At 44.8% G+C, this 17,660-nt stretch overlaps 1 protein-coding gene across 1 annotated transcript; it reads left to right on the top strand.

Annotated features, from left to right (window-relative positions):
• Window positions 1-520: 520 nt before the first annotated feature.
• On the top strand, window positions 521-17,614 carry WFDC8 (WAP four-disulfide core domain 8). Its single transcript, XM_036009462.1, has 6 exons — window positions 521-557; window positions 652-777; window positions 12,895-13,035; window positions 14,166-14,461; window positions 16,342-16,516; window positions 17,466-17,614. The coding sequence occupies exons 1-6, from the start codon at window positions 521-523 to the stop codon at window positions 17,612-17,614; spliced, it is 924 nt and encodes a 307-aa protein (XP_035865355.1).
• The last annotated feature ends 46 nt before the right edge of the window (window positions 17,615-17,660 follow it).

The raw sequence follows: 17,660 nt of genomic DNA, 5'->3' as shown, positions 1-17,660 counted from the left end.
GTCCATTCTCTGCTGTTCTGATTGTCTTGGTCTTAGGCAGACACTGTGTTCCTGGGGCTCAGGGACATTGTCTTGCTAGTGATCCTGCCCTTCCCCACACCCTCAGGACTAAGTTCTGAATCTGGCAAGTCTTTCTGCCCCTCCCCCAGCGGCACTGAGACTTCTCTTATAACCTTAGGGCAACTGTGTTGCTCGCTCTCCCAAGATTAAAGCTTCATCAGTAGGAAAGAAGGAAAGGAAGGAAGGAAGGAAGGAAGGAAGGAAGGAAGGAAGGAAGGAAGGAAGGAAGAAAGAAAGAAAGAAAGAAAGAAAGAAAGAAAGAAAGAAAGAAAGAAAGAAAGAAAGAAAGAAAGAAAGAAAGAAAGAAAGAAAAGAAAGAAACAAGGAAAGAAAGAAAGGCTGTCAGGTGGAATTTCTTAAGAGCCCCTTCCAGAGCCACTGCTCCCTACTCTCCCATGTCCAGTCTTGCACCAGAGAGAGACTTTTTCAGGTCTCTAAATACCTTTTCTCTACGTGCCCGATGGGGTTCCTAACCCGGAGGAAAGGTCTACAAAAGGGTAAGGACTCTGTCTGTGTTTGCAGCCCCCAGGGCTCGGTTTCCTTCTGCCCATGCACGCTCAGTCTCCAGCAATCTGCCAACCGCCCTCGCAGATCCCTTCTTACCGGCACCTGGCCGCGCGCCCCGCAGGTCTTCCGCGCCCACGCTCCTCTCCCTGCAGGTGCCTGGCTCTCCCCGGGCCCTGGACGGCTTGGCTGCCCCGTGCGCTCAGCACTCTGGTGAGTTCAAGAGCATTGTCTAGCTTTTTGTCCACGTAAGTTGGGGAGGTTTATTCAGCTCTCTACATCTCCGAGCAGAAACCAGAATTCCCTTTGCTTTTATTGTTGTTATTATTATTTTTTAAATTGCGGTAAAATGAACATAACATAAAGTTAACCAACCTAACGCTTCTCCTCTAGCAAAACGGACACTCTGTGCCTGTTAGATGGCAGCTCCCCGACCCCTCCTCAGCCCCTGGCAACCGCCGTTGTACTTTCTGTCCCTATAAATTTGACTCCTCTCAGAATCGCATATAAGTGGAATATTATAAAAACCGGAATCACAGATTCCTTTTTGTGACTGGTTTATTTTACTTAGCATAGTGCCCTCAAGGATTCTGTGCATGCTGTAGAGAATTTCCTTCCTCTTAAAGGCTGAATAATGTTCTATTGTATATAAATATTCCACATTTTATTTGTCCACTCAGTAGGGGGGAAAAAACCTCTTCAGGAATCCGTAACTGCAAGCCGGGTTTCTTGCATGGCAGGGGAGCCGGAGTGAGCACGAGTGTGGGTCTGAGAAGCCCACAGCCAGGGATTTAATTCAGAACGGTCTGAGCTATTCGGGTGATATGGAAATCAGGGTGATTTTGAAAATCCGGCCTTAAACATGGGATTTCAAGAAACTCCACAGATTAAGGGCCATTAAAGATAAGCTTCTGTTAAATATAAGAGCTCACAAGAAAGAAAAAAATCACTCACAGTTTCAGAAAACAAGAAAAGATGAAGAAACGCCAAGAGAAACAGCCGAGATCCCCCAAAGACTTCAGATATTGGAATTATTGCATGCAGAATGTAAAGTAAAAATGCTTAGGGAATAAAAGGAAGAGAATTAAGAGATGGCAGTAACATCATGACTAAGGGTTAAAGGGAACTCTTTTACCCTTAGTCACGTTGGGAAAATGTTGGAAAAGTGCCAGATAGAACACCTAGAAATGAACAATGTAACCGAAGTGAAAAACGAAGACACGGAAAGAAATCATTTGACTGAAGGCAGCAACCAAAGCTTGAAGACAGTGGAAATATGTTTTCAAAGTGCTGGCAGAAAATAACTGTTAATCTAGCTCTGAACACCCAGCAAAACTTGAAAAAAAATTAAACAATTTGTTTCCAGCTTTAATGAGGCCTGGCTGACAAATTAAAATCATATATATTTAAGGTGTGCATCATCATGGTCTGATGTAGGCGTTTATTGTGAAATGATTATCACCATCAAGCTAAGCAGCATATCCATCACCTCGCACAGTCACTTCGGTTTCAGTGTTGAGAGCACAAGGTTTACTCTCAAGTGCGTAAGTCAGTACTGCTAACTGCAGTCGCCCTGCTGTATGTTAGATCCCCAGAAACTATTCGTCTCATACCTGAAGGCCTGTGCCCTTTGACCCGCATCTCCGCATCTCTCCCTGCCCCAGTCTCTGGCAGCCACCACTCCACTCTCAGCTCTTTTAAGATTCCACCTGTGGCCCTGGCTGGTGTAGCTCAGTGGATCGAGCACAGGCTGTGAACCAAAGCATCACAGGTTCGATTCCCAGTCAGGGCACATGCCTGGGTTGCAGGCCATGGCCCCCAGCAACCACACACTCATCTCTCTCTCTCTCTCTCTTTCTCCCTCCCTTCCCTCTCTAAAAATAAATGGATAGAATCTTTTAAAAAAATTCTTAAAAAAAAAAAGATTCCACCTGTAGGTGAGATTGTGCAGGTTTTGCCTGTCTGCGTCTGGCTTGTTTCACTTAGCATAATAGCCTCCGGGTTCATCTGTGTTGTCACAAATAACTGGATTTTTTAAGGCTGAATCATATTTACATATGTCACATTTTCTTTGGCTATTCATTCATTGAGGGGCACTCGGGTTTTTCCATATATCGGCTATTGTGAATATTGCTATAATGAATGGGGGTGCAGACCCCTCTCAAGATACTTATTTCATTTCTTTTGAAGAGGAATCACCGGATCAAATGGTTCCTCTATTTTTAGTTTTTGAGGAACCTTCAGACTGTTTCCCGTCATGGCTGTAACCAGTTCACATTCCCACCCAATAGTGTCCAAGAGCTCCCTTTTCTCCACGTCCTTACCAACCCTTGTTATTGCTTATCTTTGGTAACAGCCATTCTAACAGGTGTGAGGTGGTATCTCACTGTGGTTTTGCTTTACACTTCTCTGCGATTAGTGTTATTGAGCACCTTTTCATGTAGCCGTTGGTCATTCGTGTGTCTTCTTTTGAGAAATATTTATTCAAGTGCTTTGCCCATTTATTCACTGGGTTATATGCTTTCTTGGTATTGAGTTACTTGAGTTTCCTACATATTTTGGATAGTAACACCTTATATAATTTGGGTATAACTCCTATGTGGTTGCAAACATTTTATCCCACTCTGTAGGTTTTCTTTTCACCCCGTTGATTGTTTCCTTTGCTGTGTGGAAGCTTCATAGTTTGCAATCCCATTTGTCTATTTTTGCTTTTGTTGCTTGTACTTTTGGGGTCATATCCAAAAAAATCATTGCCCAGACCAGTGCCAAGAAGCATTTTCCCCTGTATTTTCTTCCAGTAGTTTTATAGTTTTGGGTATTACGTTGAAGGCTTTAGTGGATTTTGAGTTAATTTTTGCATATGCTGTGAGATAAGGGCCCAATTTTATTCTTCTAAACATAGATATTTAGTTTTCTCAGTGCCATTTACTGAAGTGATTATACATTCCACCTTGTGTGTTTTGGCACCCTCGTCAAAGATCAGTTCACTGTAAACGTGTGGATTTCTTTCTGGGCTCTCTACTGTGTTCCATTGGTCTGCATGTTTGTTTTTATAACAATACCACACTGTTTTAGTTACTGTAGCTTTCTGATATATTTTGAAATCAGGAAGTGTGATGCATCTGGCTTTGCTATTTTTTTTCTGAAGATTGTTTTGTTTTGTGTGTGTGTGTGTGTGTGAATCCACAAGAATTTTATGATTTTTTTTTCTATTTCTGAAAGAAATGTCTTTGGAATTTTGATAGGGAATGTATTGATTCTGTAGGTCACTTTGGGCAGCATGGACCTTTAAGTAATATTAAATCTTCCAATCTATGAAGATGAGGTATCATTCTACTTTCTTTCATTGCTGTTTTTTTTTTTTTAAAGATTTTATTTATTTACTTTTAGAGAGGGAAGGGAGGGGGGGGGAGGGGGAGAGAGAGAGAGAGAGACAGACAGACAGACAGACAGACAGAGGGAAAGAGAGAGAGAGAAACACCAATGTGTGGTTGCTGGGGGTTATGGCCTGCAACCCAGGAATGTACCCTGGCTGGGAATCGAACCTGGGACACTTTGGTTCCCAGCCCGCGCTCAATCCACTGAGCTACGCCAGCCAGGGCTGTCATTGCTGTTTTACAGTTTCCACTGTACAACAAACCTTTCATCTCCTTGGCTAAATTTATTCCTAAGTATTTTATTGATTTTGATGCTATTATAAATCATTTTGTTTTCTTAATTTCTTTTGTTAGTATATAGAAACAGAACTGATTTTATATTTTTTAATGTTGTATTTTGTAACTTCACTGAATTTTTTCTTTGTTCTACCAGTTTTTCTTTATGGTTTTAAAAATATATATATTAAAATATATCAGCAAACACAATTTAGGTCATCAGTAAATACAATTTAACTTCTTCCTTTCCAATTTGGATGCATTTCATTTCTTTTTCTTGTGTAATTTTCTGGCTAAGACTTCCAGTAGTGTGTTGAAAAGAAGTGGCAAGAGTGGGCGTTCTTGTTTTGTTCCCAATCTTAGAGGAAAAGCTTCAGTATGATATTAACTATGTATTATATTAGCTGTGGGCTTGTCATATATGACCTTTATTGTTGAGAATTTTATTATGAAAAGATTATGAATTCTGTACAAGCTTTTTCTGCATCTATTGAGATGGTCATGTGATTTTTTAAAAAGATTTTATTCATTTATTTTTAGAGAGAGAAGGGAGGGAGATAGAGAGCGAGAGCGAGAGAGAGAGAGAGAGAGAGAGAGAGAGAGAGAGAAACATCAATGTGTGGTTGCTGGGGGCCATGGCCTGCAACCCAGGCATGCGCCCTGACTGGGAATCGAACCTGCGACACTTTGGTTTGCAGCCCGCGCTCAATCCACTGAGCTACACCAGCCAGGGCGCCTGACTTTTATCCTTTATTCGGTTAATGTGGTCTATAATATTGCTTGATTTGTAGATGTTGAGCCATCTTTACATCCTAGGGGTAAATTCTACTTGGTCATGTTATGTGATCCTTTAAATGTGCTGTTGAATGCAGTTTTAATCAGATAATTTAAAGTGACCTCTCTTCAAGTCCACTATTTTTTTCTTCTGCTTGACCAAGCCTGTTTTCGAATTCTCTAGTGAGTTTTTCTGTTCATTTATTGTATTCTTCACCTACAGTATTTTTATTTGGTTTCTTTTTTATCATTTCTATTTCTTTGTTGATATTATCATTCTGTTCATCTATCTTTTATAAAAAATTTCATTTGGTGGTCAATCTGTGTTGTCTTTGAGCTTTAAAAACAATTATTTTGAATTTTTTTGTTGGGCAATTCACGGATCTCCATTTCTTTAGGGTTTGTTACTGAAGATTTATTTTCTTCCTTTGAGTGTGTCACATTTAGTTGATTCTTCAAGTCCCTGCACATTTGCTTCCTTGTCTGCACATTTGAAGCAGCAGCCTTTGTGAACTAGCTTTGACTGAGAGAAACCTTCACTGGTCAGGAGTATTGAATATAAAATAAAGCCAGCTAGAGACCAACTCTGCAGGGAGCACACTATAAAGCTGGAGACCAGACCTCCTTCCCTCCTTCCTAGAGAAGAAGGCTTGGTTCTGTGCTTGTATCAAACTTACAGAGTAGTGTCTCCTGTAAGAGAATGCCTCCTCTTTTCTTTGTTGCTAGCTGTCTCTGTGATTGTTGTGTTTGGTCACCATATAATGATAAAAATCATTCAGGAATTCATTCCTATTTACCCAAATCAATAGAATCAGGTTATATTAAACAAACATTAATGGAATTAAAGGCATACGCTGAGAAACCCATGGCTGTGTGAAGAGCCCTAAACACACTTTTCTCAATTATTGATCCGTCAAAGAGAAAAAAAAATATTAGAGAGATGGAAGACATTTAAACAACACACTGTGAATATACACCGTGCTCTGCACTCCACACTTAGAGACTGCCTTTCCTCAATATCAGAATGCAGATCGTGGAGTAGGAGTTATTTAGAAGGTCATGTGTTTGGAGGAATCATCTACGTACCCTGCTTGAGCTTAAGGCAAGGTGTATTAAAGACGCCTACAGAGCTAATTATCCTCCTCAGGGTCTCCTGCCCTGCGACCAAGGCTGAAGGCACATTCGTGGTTGAGGAGCCATGAGACAGCACACACCACGCCATGGGGATGAGGGAGATGCGAACGAGGAGCTTTTGTGCTTAGAAACAGCCCAGGACGCTGAGGCAGGGTGTGGTCCCAGCGAGGGGGCAGTAGGAGGTCATGATGGGGTCTTCCCTGTACTGTTCAAAGGTTGTAACCTGGAAATTCACACTCTTTCCCCAGCTCTTGGACATCTGTAGGTCTTTCCATTGCAAAATGCTCCTCGATTTACTGCAGCGAGTGGCCTCTGACTTGTGGAGAAGGAGGTAGGTTCCATGACGGGGTTCTGGAGAAACTCCTGACCAATCAGGCTCAAGAACCAAGGACCACCCCCCGCCCCGGGGTTTAAAATAGTGTCCTAGGGAAAACTGGAAAATAGGAAACACCGTCACACCATCATTCTAAGTGATTTAGATTCTTAGAATCCCAGAAATTTAAGCTAATTTCTTTAATCTCTTAAAATACCTTCAGATTATACATCTAATAGAATGACTAAAATAAAATCATATACAAACTAAGTGCTAGCAAGTATAGGGAGCAGGTGGAACCCTTATACAGTGCTAGTGGAGGTGCAAAAACACACGGCCACTTTGCAAAGCAGTTTGGCAGTGTCTTACACACGTTTATCATATAACCCAGCAATCCCACCGCCTGGTATTTACCCAAAAGAAATGACAATTTATGTTCATATAAAAACCTGTATGCAAATGTTTATACAGGTTTCACTACTCCTAATTGTCCAAAACCAGAAACAACCCAAATGTCCATTAACTAGTAAATGGATAAACAAGGTCCATTACATCCAGACAATGGATGATAACTCAGCAACCAAAACGTACAAACGGTACTCGACATCATCAAAGGAATCTTCAATTCATTATGCTAATGCACTGTAAATATTAATATTTTAAAAACTCCTTTATAACTTTGAAAAACAAATTAATTGAGGTCAGAACACCATACTAAGCTGGTACCCACAGTCCATTTAAAACTATATCACTTCTCCCTTTGGCTGGAGCTGCCACCTTCCGGTAATTCGCCAAAGTGACACAAAGGGAAGGGAGAGGGGCACCCGCAATACGTGCTCCAGGTGTTTCAGAAAACGTGGCGTTGTTCCTTTGGCCATGTGTACGCACATACATGAGAAAGGTGATTTTGTAGACATTGAACGGGCACTATTCAAAAAGGAACGTTCCGCAAATGTTACCATAGGCAAACTGGAGACATCTACAATGTCACCCGGCATGCGGTGGGCATTGTTGTCAACAAACATGTGAAGGGCAAGACTCTTTCCAAGAGAATTCGTGGATGTGTTGAGCACATTAAACACTCTAAGAGCCAAGACAGCCTCCTGGGGCGTGTGAAGAAAAGTGATCAGGAAAGGAAGGAAGCCCAAGAGAGGGGTGCCGGGGGCGCCCCCGAAGCGCCAGTCTGCTCCACGAAGAGCCGCGCACGGTGGGAGGGCCGGTGGGGAGGAGCCTGGGTTGCTGGAACCCGTTCCCTGTGAAATCGCGGCACGATGGGTGTAATGAAATGAAAGACCTCTGTGCCGATGAAAAAGATACATGTACACACGAAAACCGCTTGAATGGCTGGAAATTTTAAAACACCTTTTCTTCCCCGTGAACTCCTATTCCTAGCCCCCTTGCCCCACAGATTTTCAATCTAATGGAATACAAGCTTATGTTCAACAGTCTTTTCATTCATGACCTTTCACATTTCTATGCAAAGAGAACACGCATGTAAGTTAAAATTTGTTTTCATCTACCGTGACCGTAGAACTCTAGGAATAACATTTTTTTCTTATGGATTTATTTTCTGTTCAAGTTGTCACTTAAATAACATAATAATAATGACTATATAAATAAATACATTGAAACTATTGATCAATACACAAAATTTGATTGATAAAGTTCTATAGGTCATGCATGTCTCAAAGAATATGTAAATGTCCGGGAGTGAAAGTTTTGTTACTGGTATGTTTCTTGGTTCTTTGACCTTCCAGTATGTGGCCAAATATCAAATAATTAAAGTCAAATAATCAAAAATTATTTTAATGATCAAAGTTAAATATTAGTCAACAGCTTGATTGAACCCTTTTTCCATTTTTATCAAGGAATAGGATTAGAAACCTTATATTTACAAAAGAATTTGTTTCCTAGTAGTTAGAATACTGATCACAAATCATGGGTGATTTTCTTAATTTCTGGAAAGTTTACCAAAAAGGCTTTGCTAGCATTTTCCAAATGATTAATAATGCTGTTCACTGTACCCATTATTGTTTTATTTAAACATCTCATTTAATCTGATACACTCCATTAAGTGTTGGAAAGTTTGAGTAGTATTAACTTTGATAGACCCTTGATAATATATATTTTAGAAAATGCTTTTATATTGCTGCAGACACAAGGGTCCGGAAGAGACCCGGAAAATGGAGATGTGTGTGAGTGGGGAAAGGTCGTTGGTGTATGTGTTTGGCTGTCTGGACGCATCATAAGCTCCTAGACCCGGATGACACCAGAAGGAATAAGAACGGTCCTTTTGTTAACTCAAGGCCATCTGCGATCTTTTTTTGCTCCTGGGGCACACAGACCCAGGCCCACACGCCCAGGCTCTCCAGAAAATCCCAGCTTCCTGCCATCCACAGTACAAAAAAAGGTGCCCGGGATTGCCCCCGGCGTGACTCTGGGCAAACCAGCCCTGCACTGTCCCCGATGAATCACTGTGATCATTCCTCTGTGGCCTCTCACCCACAGTGAGACAATGGGCGAGTGTCTGGGTAGATCACATACAGCACCATGGAAGAGTGTGGGACCATGGGAGGGTGCTGGGACTGAAGGTCCTGCCCCACTTGTCATATGACCAGAAACAAGCCCCTTCCCCGTTGTACATCTCTACTGCGAACTAAGGGAATTGGGGGATTGTCTTTAAGGGTCATCCGCGTGTGCTGTGTCTCCCTGTGGCTTGTGCCTAACTCCTGCCCCTCTTCTCCTCCCACGCAGGTTCCTTCCTTGCTGCAGCTGCGCCTGCTCCAGGAGGAAAGTAGCACTCCTGCTGTCTCTCTGCCTCTTGCTGCAGCAGACCTGGGCGGGGTATTACAGAGGCACAAAAAACAGAAGTGGGTTCGGAAAAGCTGCAGCCGCTCCTCCTTAGCAGGCATTCCTGGGGGCGGAGGGCCTTCCTTGAGGTGTCAGATGAAGCCACTTCCACTGTGGCCTCAGAGAACTAGCCCTACTCACCCACCCTGGGCCCTTCAAATCCTTCCCTCACCTGCTCCCTGAAAATTATTCCCCTGGCTTTTCCCCGTAGGTGTCTTTTCCAAGTTACATTTTTAAAAACGAATCAGCCATTAGACAGGAGGAGTCGATGAGAATGCTGGGAGGTCAGACGCTGACTTGAGGAAGTCGTAGTAAAGGGGGAGAGGAGGTGGGGTTGAAGAGTTAGGAGATTGCATTGACCCAAGTCCGTGGCTGAGAAGGACGTTAGGCCGATGGAAAGGGAGGAGCAAATCCCAGGGGGATTTGATATTTGATATCAATATTTGATATTTGGCCACATGCTGGAAGGGCAAAGAACCAAGTACTGATGCCAGATGTCAAGATGGGGACAGAGAGAAGGAGCTATTTAGGCATCGTATGATTTTAAACATGTTGCAACCAGAGGTGCTTATGAAATGCTCAAATGCCGTTTTCCCCAGGGGGTTGGATATGAATGCCTTAGCCTAGAAGAGAGGACAGGTGTGGGGGGAGATCAGGCAATCTCAGTTAGGAGATTGTCACAGGAATGGATGTGGACACTTGGGAAGCGTGTGTTGAGTAGTGACAGGAGAGGGCTGGGACCGGAACCCTGGGGACGGTTCTCAGTGACTGTGGAGGAGGCCCGGGGTGTGTCTCACAGAGGACACTGCACGCACAAGGCTGAGAAGGGCTGATGGGGAGGGCGCAAGGAGGATTCTCAGTGAGAGTTCAAGCTGACAGTGGGGTAAGGAGCTACCATGACCGAAAGCAACCCCAACAAAGGTTTAAACGGTTCCCCCAACACAGGAAGCAGGCAGACCTGGCTGGAGTCGGCACTAGCGAGAGGCAGGAAGTTTGTCTTCATCATTGCAAGGTTTCTGTGCCTCTTTACTCCTTTGGAGGTCTTCCAAGGCGACTTACTGGACTCTCCCTGGGCCCAGACCCAGCACATGGCTCCCAAGTAGCAGCCCGCATCCCGGAGCCCAGCCGGCTGCTTCGGGATCACCTAGGAATGTGAAAGACTCTGATTCCCCCGGCCTCGCTTTCTAGCAGGAGTGTCCAAAATGCCGGTGTCTCTGGGCCACACTGGAAGAAGAAGAGTTGCCTTGGGCCACACATCAAACACATTGTGACACGCAATCACGAAAAATCTCATAATGTTTTAAGTAAATTTACGATTTTGTGTTGGGCTGCATGCATAGCCATCCTGGGGTACATGTGGCCCGGGGGCTGCAGGTTGGACACCCCTGCCAGAGATTCTGGTTTAGTCCACAGTCTATATTTGCTAAACGAAGCACAGCTATTTTGATGTACCCCCCAGATTAGGAACCATATGCTTTTCTTAGCTTCAGGTTATCCTTGGAGGGTGCATTAAGGTTGGGTTAAGGGGTGAGAAATATAGTCGCAAAGTGCTACAAGTCTCAGTGGCCAGACCTCAGGGGAGATGCGGGGTTTCTGGCATGAGCCGTGGATTAGAAGCCCCACACTGTCTCATAAGTCACTGTATTATATCCTATCTGACCTCATTTTAAAAAATCTATGAAATTAGGAGGTTAATACTAATGATTATTATAGTGTTTGTAAATCTAAACTTCTGTAATCGTGCACTCAGTATATTTGAAAGGGTCCCGCATCTCTGGTCAGGTTCCACTGGAGAGATGTTCAGTTTAGAGCCACGGAGCCACACCTGTAGCAGCTTTCTGCTGCCGCGTAACCAGTTCCCTGTCCGTGAGGAGTCTGGCGCGGTGGGTGTGGATCCTACACTCAGGTCCTGACCAGGCTGGAACCAAGACGTCAGCCAAGGCTGCAGTTCTTGCCTGGGACTCGGGGTTCTCTTCCAAGCTCACCAGTTGTTAGCAGGATCCTTTTCTTGCTATTGTTGAACTGAGGGTTCCTTATTGCCTGTCAGCTCTGGCTGGCATAGCTCAGTGGATTGAGCGCGGGCTGTGAACCAAAGCATCGCAGGTTCGATTCCCAGTCAGGGCACATGCCTGGGTTGCAGGCCACGGCCCCCAGCAACCGCACATTGATGTTTCTCTCTCTCTCTCTCTTTCTCCCTCCCTTCCCTCTCTAAAAATAAATAAATTAAATCTTTAAAAAAAAACCTTACTGCCTGTCAACTTGTAGAGGCCGTCCTCACTCCTGGGCATTCAGCCTCCTCCACCGTCAAAGCTACTAATAGCATAACAGGTTCCTCTTAGAGTTTGAATCTTTCTGGCCTCTTCTCCTCTATTAATTAGGAAAAAAATTAACTTCTTTTTAAGGACTCAACAGATGGGATCAGGCTCACTTAAATAATCTCTGTGTCTTCAGGTCAACTGACTTGAGCCTTTAATTCCCTCTGCAAACTCTCTGCACAGCAGGATCTAAGTAGGTGCTTGACGCATTCACTAGAGGGTGGGGATGTGGAAGGCTGACACTGTAGAACTGAGCCTCCTGAAAGCACTGACGTAAGGATGCCATACGCAGCCCTAAAAAGAAACCCCCATCTGCCAAGCTCTTAGCATGTGCCAGGTCCTGCGAAAAGTGCAATATAGGCAGCCCGTTTCATTCTTGTAAGCAGCCATAAGGTAGAGATTGGATTCTCCTTTTACAGATGCAGCAATGATGACGCAGACAAAGGAGGCCTTTTTTTCCCCAAGGTTTTTTAGCTGGCTGTGTCGGAGTCAGGCTCCCTAGCCAGATCTGCCTCGCCTACAGTGCTTCTTCCATTCGAGGGGTGGCTCCCCCTGAGACGTACCTGTGCAGTGATGTAGCAGAACCCAGGTGGTCTTGAGCTCACAGGGAGTCAGAAGCCCAAATCCGGTCTCCTGACTCCGATTTCCACAATATTTCTATTATTTCTCACGAATTAATTTCCCCTGTCAACTAACATACAAGAGGCAGAAACGAGGCATTAAAATATTAAGTTTTTTAAAATTATGTTTTACTATTTTATCAAGGATATCCTTTTTATATATTTTTAAAGATTTTATTTATTTATCTTTTTTAGACAGGGAAGGGAGGGAGAAAGAGACAGAGAGAGAGAAACATCAGTGTGCGGTTGCTGGGGGCCGTGGCCTGCAACCCAGGCATGTGCCCTGACTGGGAATCGAACCTGTGATGCTTTGGTTCGCAGCCCGCACTCAATCCACTGAGCTATGCCAGCCAGGGCAACATATTAAGTTTTGAGGGGAGATAGGAGCTCCTGGATTTAAGGTGAGGATCTTGGTCCCTATTTAATCCCCTGCCCTGGAATCCAAGAAGCTCCCCCTTTGGCTCTCCCTGGGCACACCTTTCTGCCTATTCAGATCTGCCTAAATGGGCTACGCATGGTGGGCAGCAGCTCCAGTCCCTAAATGCAGGCAGAGCAAGAACTGAAGCTTAAAGGCAGAGGGCAGGCCTGGGAGAGTTTCACTCTTCACCTTTGCCATGGGAGAAGAGCTGAAGCTCTCAAGGGATGTGAATTCAGACATGTCTTTCTTACAGGGAAACAAGGAATATGCCACGAAGACAGGGTCACGTGTGAGGCTAGAGCTCCGGACTTGTGCGAAAACGACCTCGACTGTGAGGGACAAAGGAAGTGCTGCTATTTTGCCTGTGGGAAGAAGTGCATAGATCTTTTCGAAGGTATTGGCTTCCTGGCTGAGGTGCCTTTGGAGGTGCCCTACTTCCTGCTTGGTCCAGACCTGGCTGAACAATTCCCTGGGATGGCAGAATAAAGAGGCCAAGGTCTGAGCTTTGCTCCTCCTCTAATTAGACTCCCAGCCTTCAAGGACATGCTTACTGTGTGTTAAGAGACTATAGTTTGAATGGTGGCTTAGAGGCTGGGGTTGTTGTTGGACACTTTGGCCTCCAAGGACGTTTTCTGGTAACTCAAAGTAATAAGCTCCTAATAATAGGGAACTGTGCATTTTATACAGCTTGATTCAGCAAATATCTATTGTCAATGCCCTTTGACCAAAGAGCACCGGAGCACATGTAGTCGAACACGGTGGGTTGATTCCTCATTGCAGTGAGGGTGAAGGTTCACCATCATAGACAAGCTGGGGCATCTCAGTGAGAAGCTGTTTGAATCTACCATAGGGTTGAGGCTTTGACTGAGTCATTTTGAGGAGGGTCTAAGTAAGCGGGGGTAATTCTATGAGTATTTCAGTGAATCTTAGCTGTAGAGGGGGCAGGCTAGAGTGAAGACAGAGCTATAATTGGTAGAGAAGCAAAAATCACTCACAGGGTTTGATATTTTGTGGATTTCACAATGATTGTTTTCTTGGTGTCACATTATCGTGGACACAGAGTGACCTCATGTGAGGTGAATGTCCTGTGAGATTGTTTATGTCCGACAGGGGAACAACATGACTTAGCTCTGAGCATCAGGAAAGTGTTTAGTCATGAGGGGCTGCCTTTTTTCTTTCTCAATGTTTTATCGCTCCTATGTGTTAGGCACTGTCTTAGGCACTTTGGATATAGTTGCTAAACAAGTCTTGCCCCTCCTGCCCCAAAACTCAGAGCAGCAGAAAGATCAGTTCCAAAGTTTTCTTATTTACGGGGCATGATATCCTTTGCAAGATTGAAATGGTGCTCAGAGATGCTCTTCACCAGTGAGTATACATAGTAGGGCTGGGACTAGAACACTTAGCGACCATGGCTCTTTCTAGGATTTGGACCATAACACCATGTACTATACAAAGGCTGAGGGCCTGACGCCTTTCCTCTTTTGCTACCTTTTATGCTCTTCCCTCTTTGCATCTTACCATCAGAACCCTGCATGCTGCCCGTAGACCCAGGACACTGTAGAAGTGTTACTAAGCGCTGGTATTATGTCTTAAAACGTAATGAATGCAAAGAGTTTAACTATGGAGGCTGCAAGGGGAATACCAACAACTTCCTCAGCCGGAAAGACTGCATGGAGGCTTGCTCTTCAACTGGTAAGGCTTTTATCCTTGGCAACCTGAGGGCTAGTCTAACTAGAAATAGAATAAGAGGCCCAGGCTTTGAGGTTAAACTGTCTTGGTTCAAGTCTTGGCTCTGTCATTCACTGGCTGGGCAGTCTTGGGTCAATAACCTGCCTTTTTGAGTTTCAGTTTTCTTGTTTATAAAATGGGGATAATAAGAGTATTTACCTAATGGAGTTGTGCTAAAAAATGAGATAGAGCACATAACGTGTTACTCTTTGGCCAATGGGATCTGAGAGCCTGGTCTACCCCTTAGAAGCAGGTGTCTCCTCATCACATTGACCTGTTGAGTACCACCTGAGGACTCCTTCAGGATCGAAGTATAGGCAGGTCAGCTCCGGAATCCCACGTTGTAGGGGTAGAGCATGGAGTAGGTGAAGAGAAGGGTAGGGTGAAGGTGAGGGTTGTGGATGCATTCCTTTGTATAACGACCCTCACCAGTGACGCTGGCAGACAGGATCCCACAGAGTTTAGAAGCCAAGTGACCTGCATTAAAATCCTACTTCCTCACTTACTGAAAATTTCTTCGCCTCTTTGAGTTTCATTCCTCATCCTTCTAATACTGGAATGATAACAAACACCTTATTCGGTTGTTGGCGGGATCATATGTGATCAAGGACACAAAGATTAGACATGGTGGCTGTCAAGTAGTGTGGGCTCAGTCAGTGGTAACGATTGAGATGCTCACCATTGATCTTCAAAGGGTAGCGTTGTGTGATTTACAAAGACAGCATTAGCATTTTGACCTCAGATTCTGGGAGGCAGGCTGAGAGGTGTCCCATCGCCACCATTTTACAGACGAGGAAAGGGTGACCAAGTGGTAAAGTGAGTTGTCCAGGCATTCGCAGTGGGTCCACGCAGGGCTGGAGCTGTAATTCCACGCTCACTGTGAGCCTGAGTGGCCAGGGCAATCCTATGATCTGACCTGATGAGGCTAAGACCACAGGGTTCCCTCTGTGGGAGGCTGTAAGGGGTCATGTCAGTGGACGAGCCCTTGGCCCTCTCTCATGGGCCAGCAGGAAGAAGAGGCCACGGGAGTGGGCTTGAGCTGGTCTGTGAGAGAGAGAGATTTGGGGCCCACAGAAAATTTGACAATAGCTCTAAGAGCCAATCACACCACAGTCTGAGTCTAACCTGAGGAGGTAAAAAGAAACACTTACTGCCTTCGTAAAATTTGCAATCAGATGAGGACAACAGGAGACGTGCAAAATCCTGAAGAATTAACTTAAATTCCATCGATGTGCTAGTGACCCACAAATGTGTATCTCCAGCCAGATCCGCCTCCCAAGCTCCAACCACTTACTCAACAGCTTCATCTGGATCTCACGAATGCCTCACATTTACCTTGTCTAGACCTGGATGGCTTAGCTTAGCTCTCCCAGCTCAACCCTGCTGTGTCCATGGATCTACCCACCTTGGCTGGAAAAACAACAATGCCTCCCAAATCACCGTTGATACCTCCCTTTCTCAATCAACACTCATTAGGTTAGGAAAATAGATCCAGAATCTGACCTCTTCTTCCCAGCTCCACAGCTGCCACCCTTACGTGAGATGCCATCTTCTCACCCGGAGCATGGCAACAGTCCCTCATAGGTCTTCCAGCTTCTCTCCTTCCCTTTTTACAGTGTATGACCAACCCAATATTCACAACGATCCTTTCAAAATGTGAGTCAGTGTCTGTCGCTCCCTGTTCAAAGCAAAACCAAATCCCCTAACATGGCTTACATCGATTTGTGTAGATTTCACACAATTACTCCTATTTTATAGAGAAGGAAACTGAAGCCACTCGTTTATTGGCAGGACTGGGGCTTGAACTTGGGGTGTCGAACACCGGTCCTGACTCTCTTTCTACTACATCCCATGAAATGTGAGCCTTTCGTTCCTCCACCCTGCCGGAGGTGGGCAGAATGAACCAAGTCGCAAGAGATACTCATTTTGAAGAGAAGGGAAAGCTGTTTGAAGGGGCAGTGGGATGGGGTAGGGTTCAAAGGGGCTCATGTCTGCTCTTGTTTTAGTCAAGAAAGGAGAGTGCCCATTCTTCCCTTCCGAGGAGCGTATGGAATGTTCGGACTGGTGTAGGAGTGACGCTGATTGCCCTCAAATGGATAAATGTTGTGAATCCATGTGTGGCTTTGCTTGTGCCAGGGCCTGGACAGGTGAGGACTGGGGTAGATCTCCCAGAGTCTACTGGGCTAAGGGTGCCATGCTGTGTCTTAGGGTGATCTTAGAGGTCTCTTGGGAACTTTTGTCCTTTTAACGTCCAACCAATTCTCTCATGTCACCCTCCTTATCTTGGGAGACCACGTGTTCTTCTTCAAAGCCGTTCGTGCACGGGGCCACTCTCCATTTTCCCCATGCAATCCCATTTATTCTGCATCTCGTTCTTCAGTGGCCTGCCAGGTGACAGTATGCACTTATTTATACAAAAAAAATCATAACCATTGAGTATATTCCTAATAAGCCCTTGTGTCTGCACAGAACTTCCGAGCATGCATAGCATATTGACATCCTGTAAGGTGCGCTGGGGAAAAGACTGGCAGCAAAATGCTGTTGGGGTAGAAGAGAACTCTCCAGCCTCTGTGGCTAGTGCTCACTCTGCCACTCAGTGCTCAGATGCATGGTCTTGTCCCTGGGATTGTCAATGTTTTGAGGGACAGCGTGGTGTGATGGAAGGGGTCAAGTCTTTTCCAGTCACTTCGACTTCTCTACTGTTTTATCTGTGTGGCCTTAGGCAACTTAATTCCCCATGTATAGCTCTCAATTGCTACAGTTTATAAAACAAGGAAGTTCTGGGTGATTTCTAATACTCCTGTCTCTGGCACTCTGGGATGAGATGAGATAACCCAAATCCATCCCTTCTGTAGGGACAGGTAGGGATGCTATCAGATGTTATAAGTCAGAGATGGCAAGACTTTTCGATGCTCCTCAAATGATTAGCTGTAGACGTTGATACTCTGCCCCCTTCACTCTATTTTTACTCAAGGGGAAAAGATAAGAGGCTTAATCAGACCAAAACCCTGTTTAGGCTTCCCAAGATTACCCCAAATTTGTCTCCCACTAGAATCAAGGATTTCAAGGTCAAGTGTTTTGTTTTATCCCATGAAGTCAAATCAGGTTCCTGCCCAGAAAAGCCCCTGTCGTGTCCGAAGATCGAGAAACCCCAGTGCCTGTACGACGAGGCCTGCCCCCTGGGAGAGAAGTGCTGCTCGCTCTGCGGGCTCAGGTGCCTGGAGCCTGTAATGATTAGACAGTGAGTAACACGTGTTTTCTTTAAACGATCTCTTAAAAAAATTAATTGAG

Source organism: Phyllostomus discolor, chromosome 9, assembly GCF_004126475.2.
Source record: "Phyllostomus discolor isolate MPI-MPIP mPhyDis1 chromosome 9, mPhyDis1.pri.v3, whole genome shotgun sequence".
In the NCBI taxonomy this organism is placed as follows: Eukaryota; Metazoa; Chordata; class Mammalia; order Chiroptera; family Phyllostomidae; genus Phyllostomus; species Phyllostomus discolor.
The sequence above is the reverse complement of the archived record's forward strand: the minus strand, read 5'-3'. Positions and strand labels throughout refer to the sequence as shown.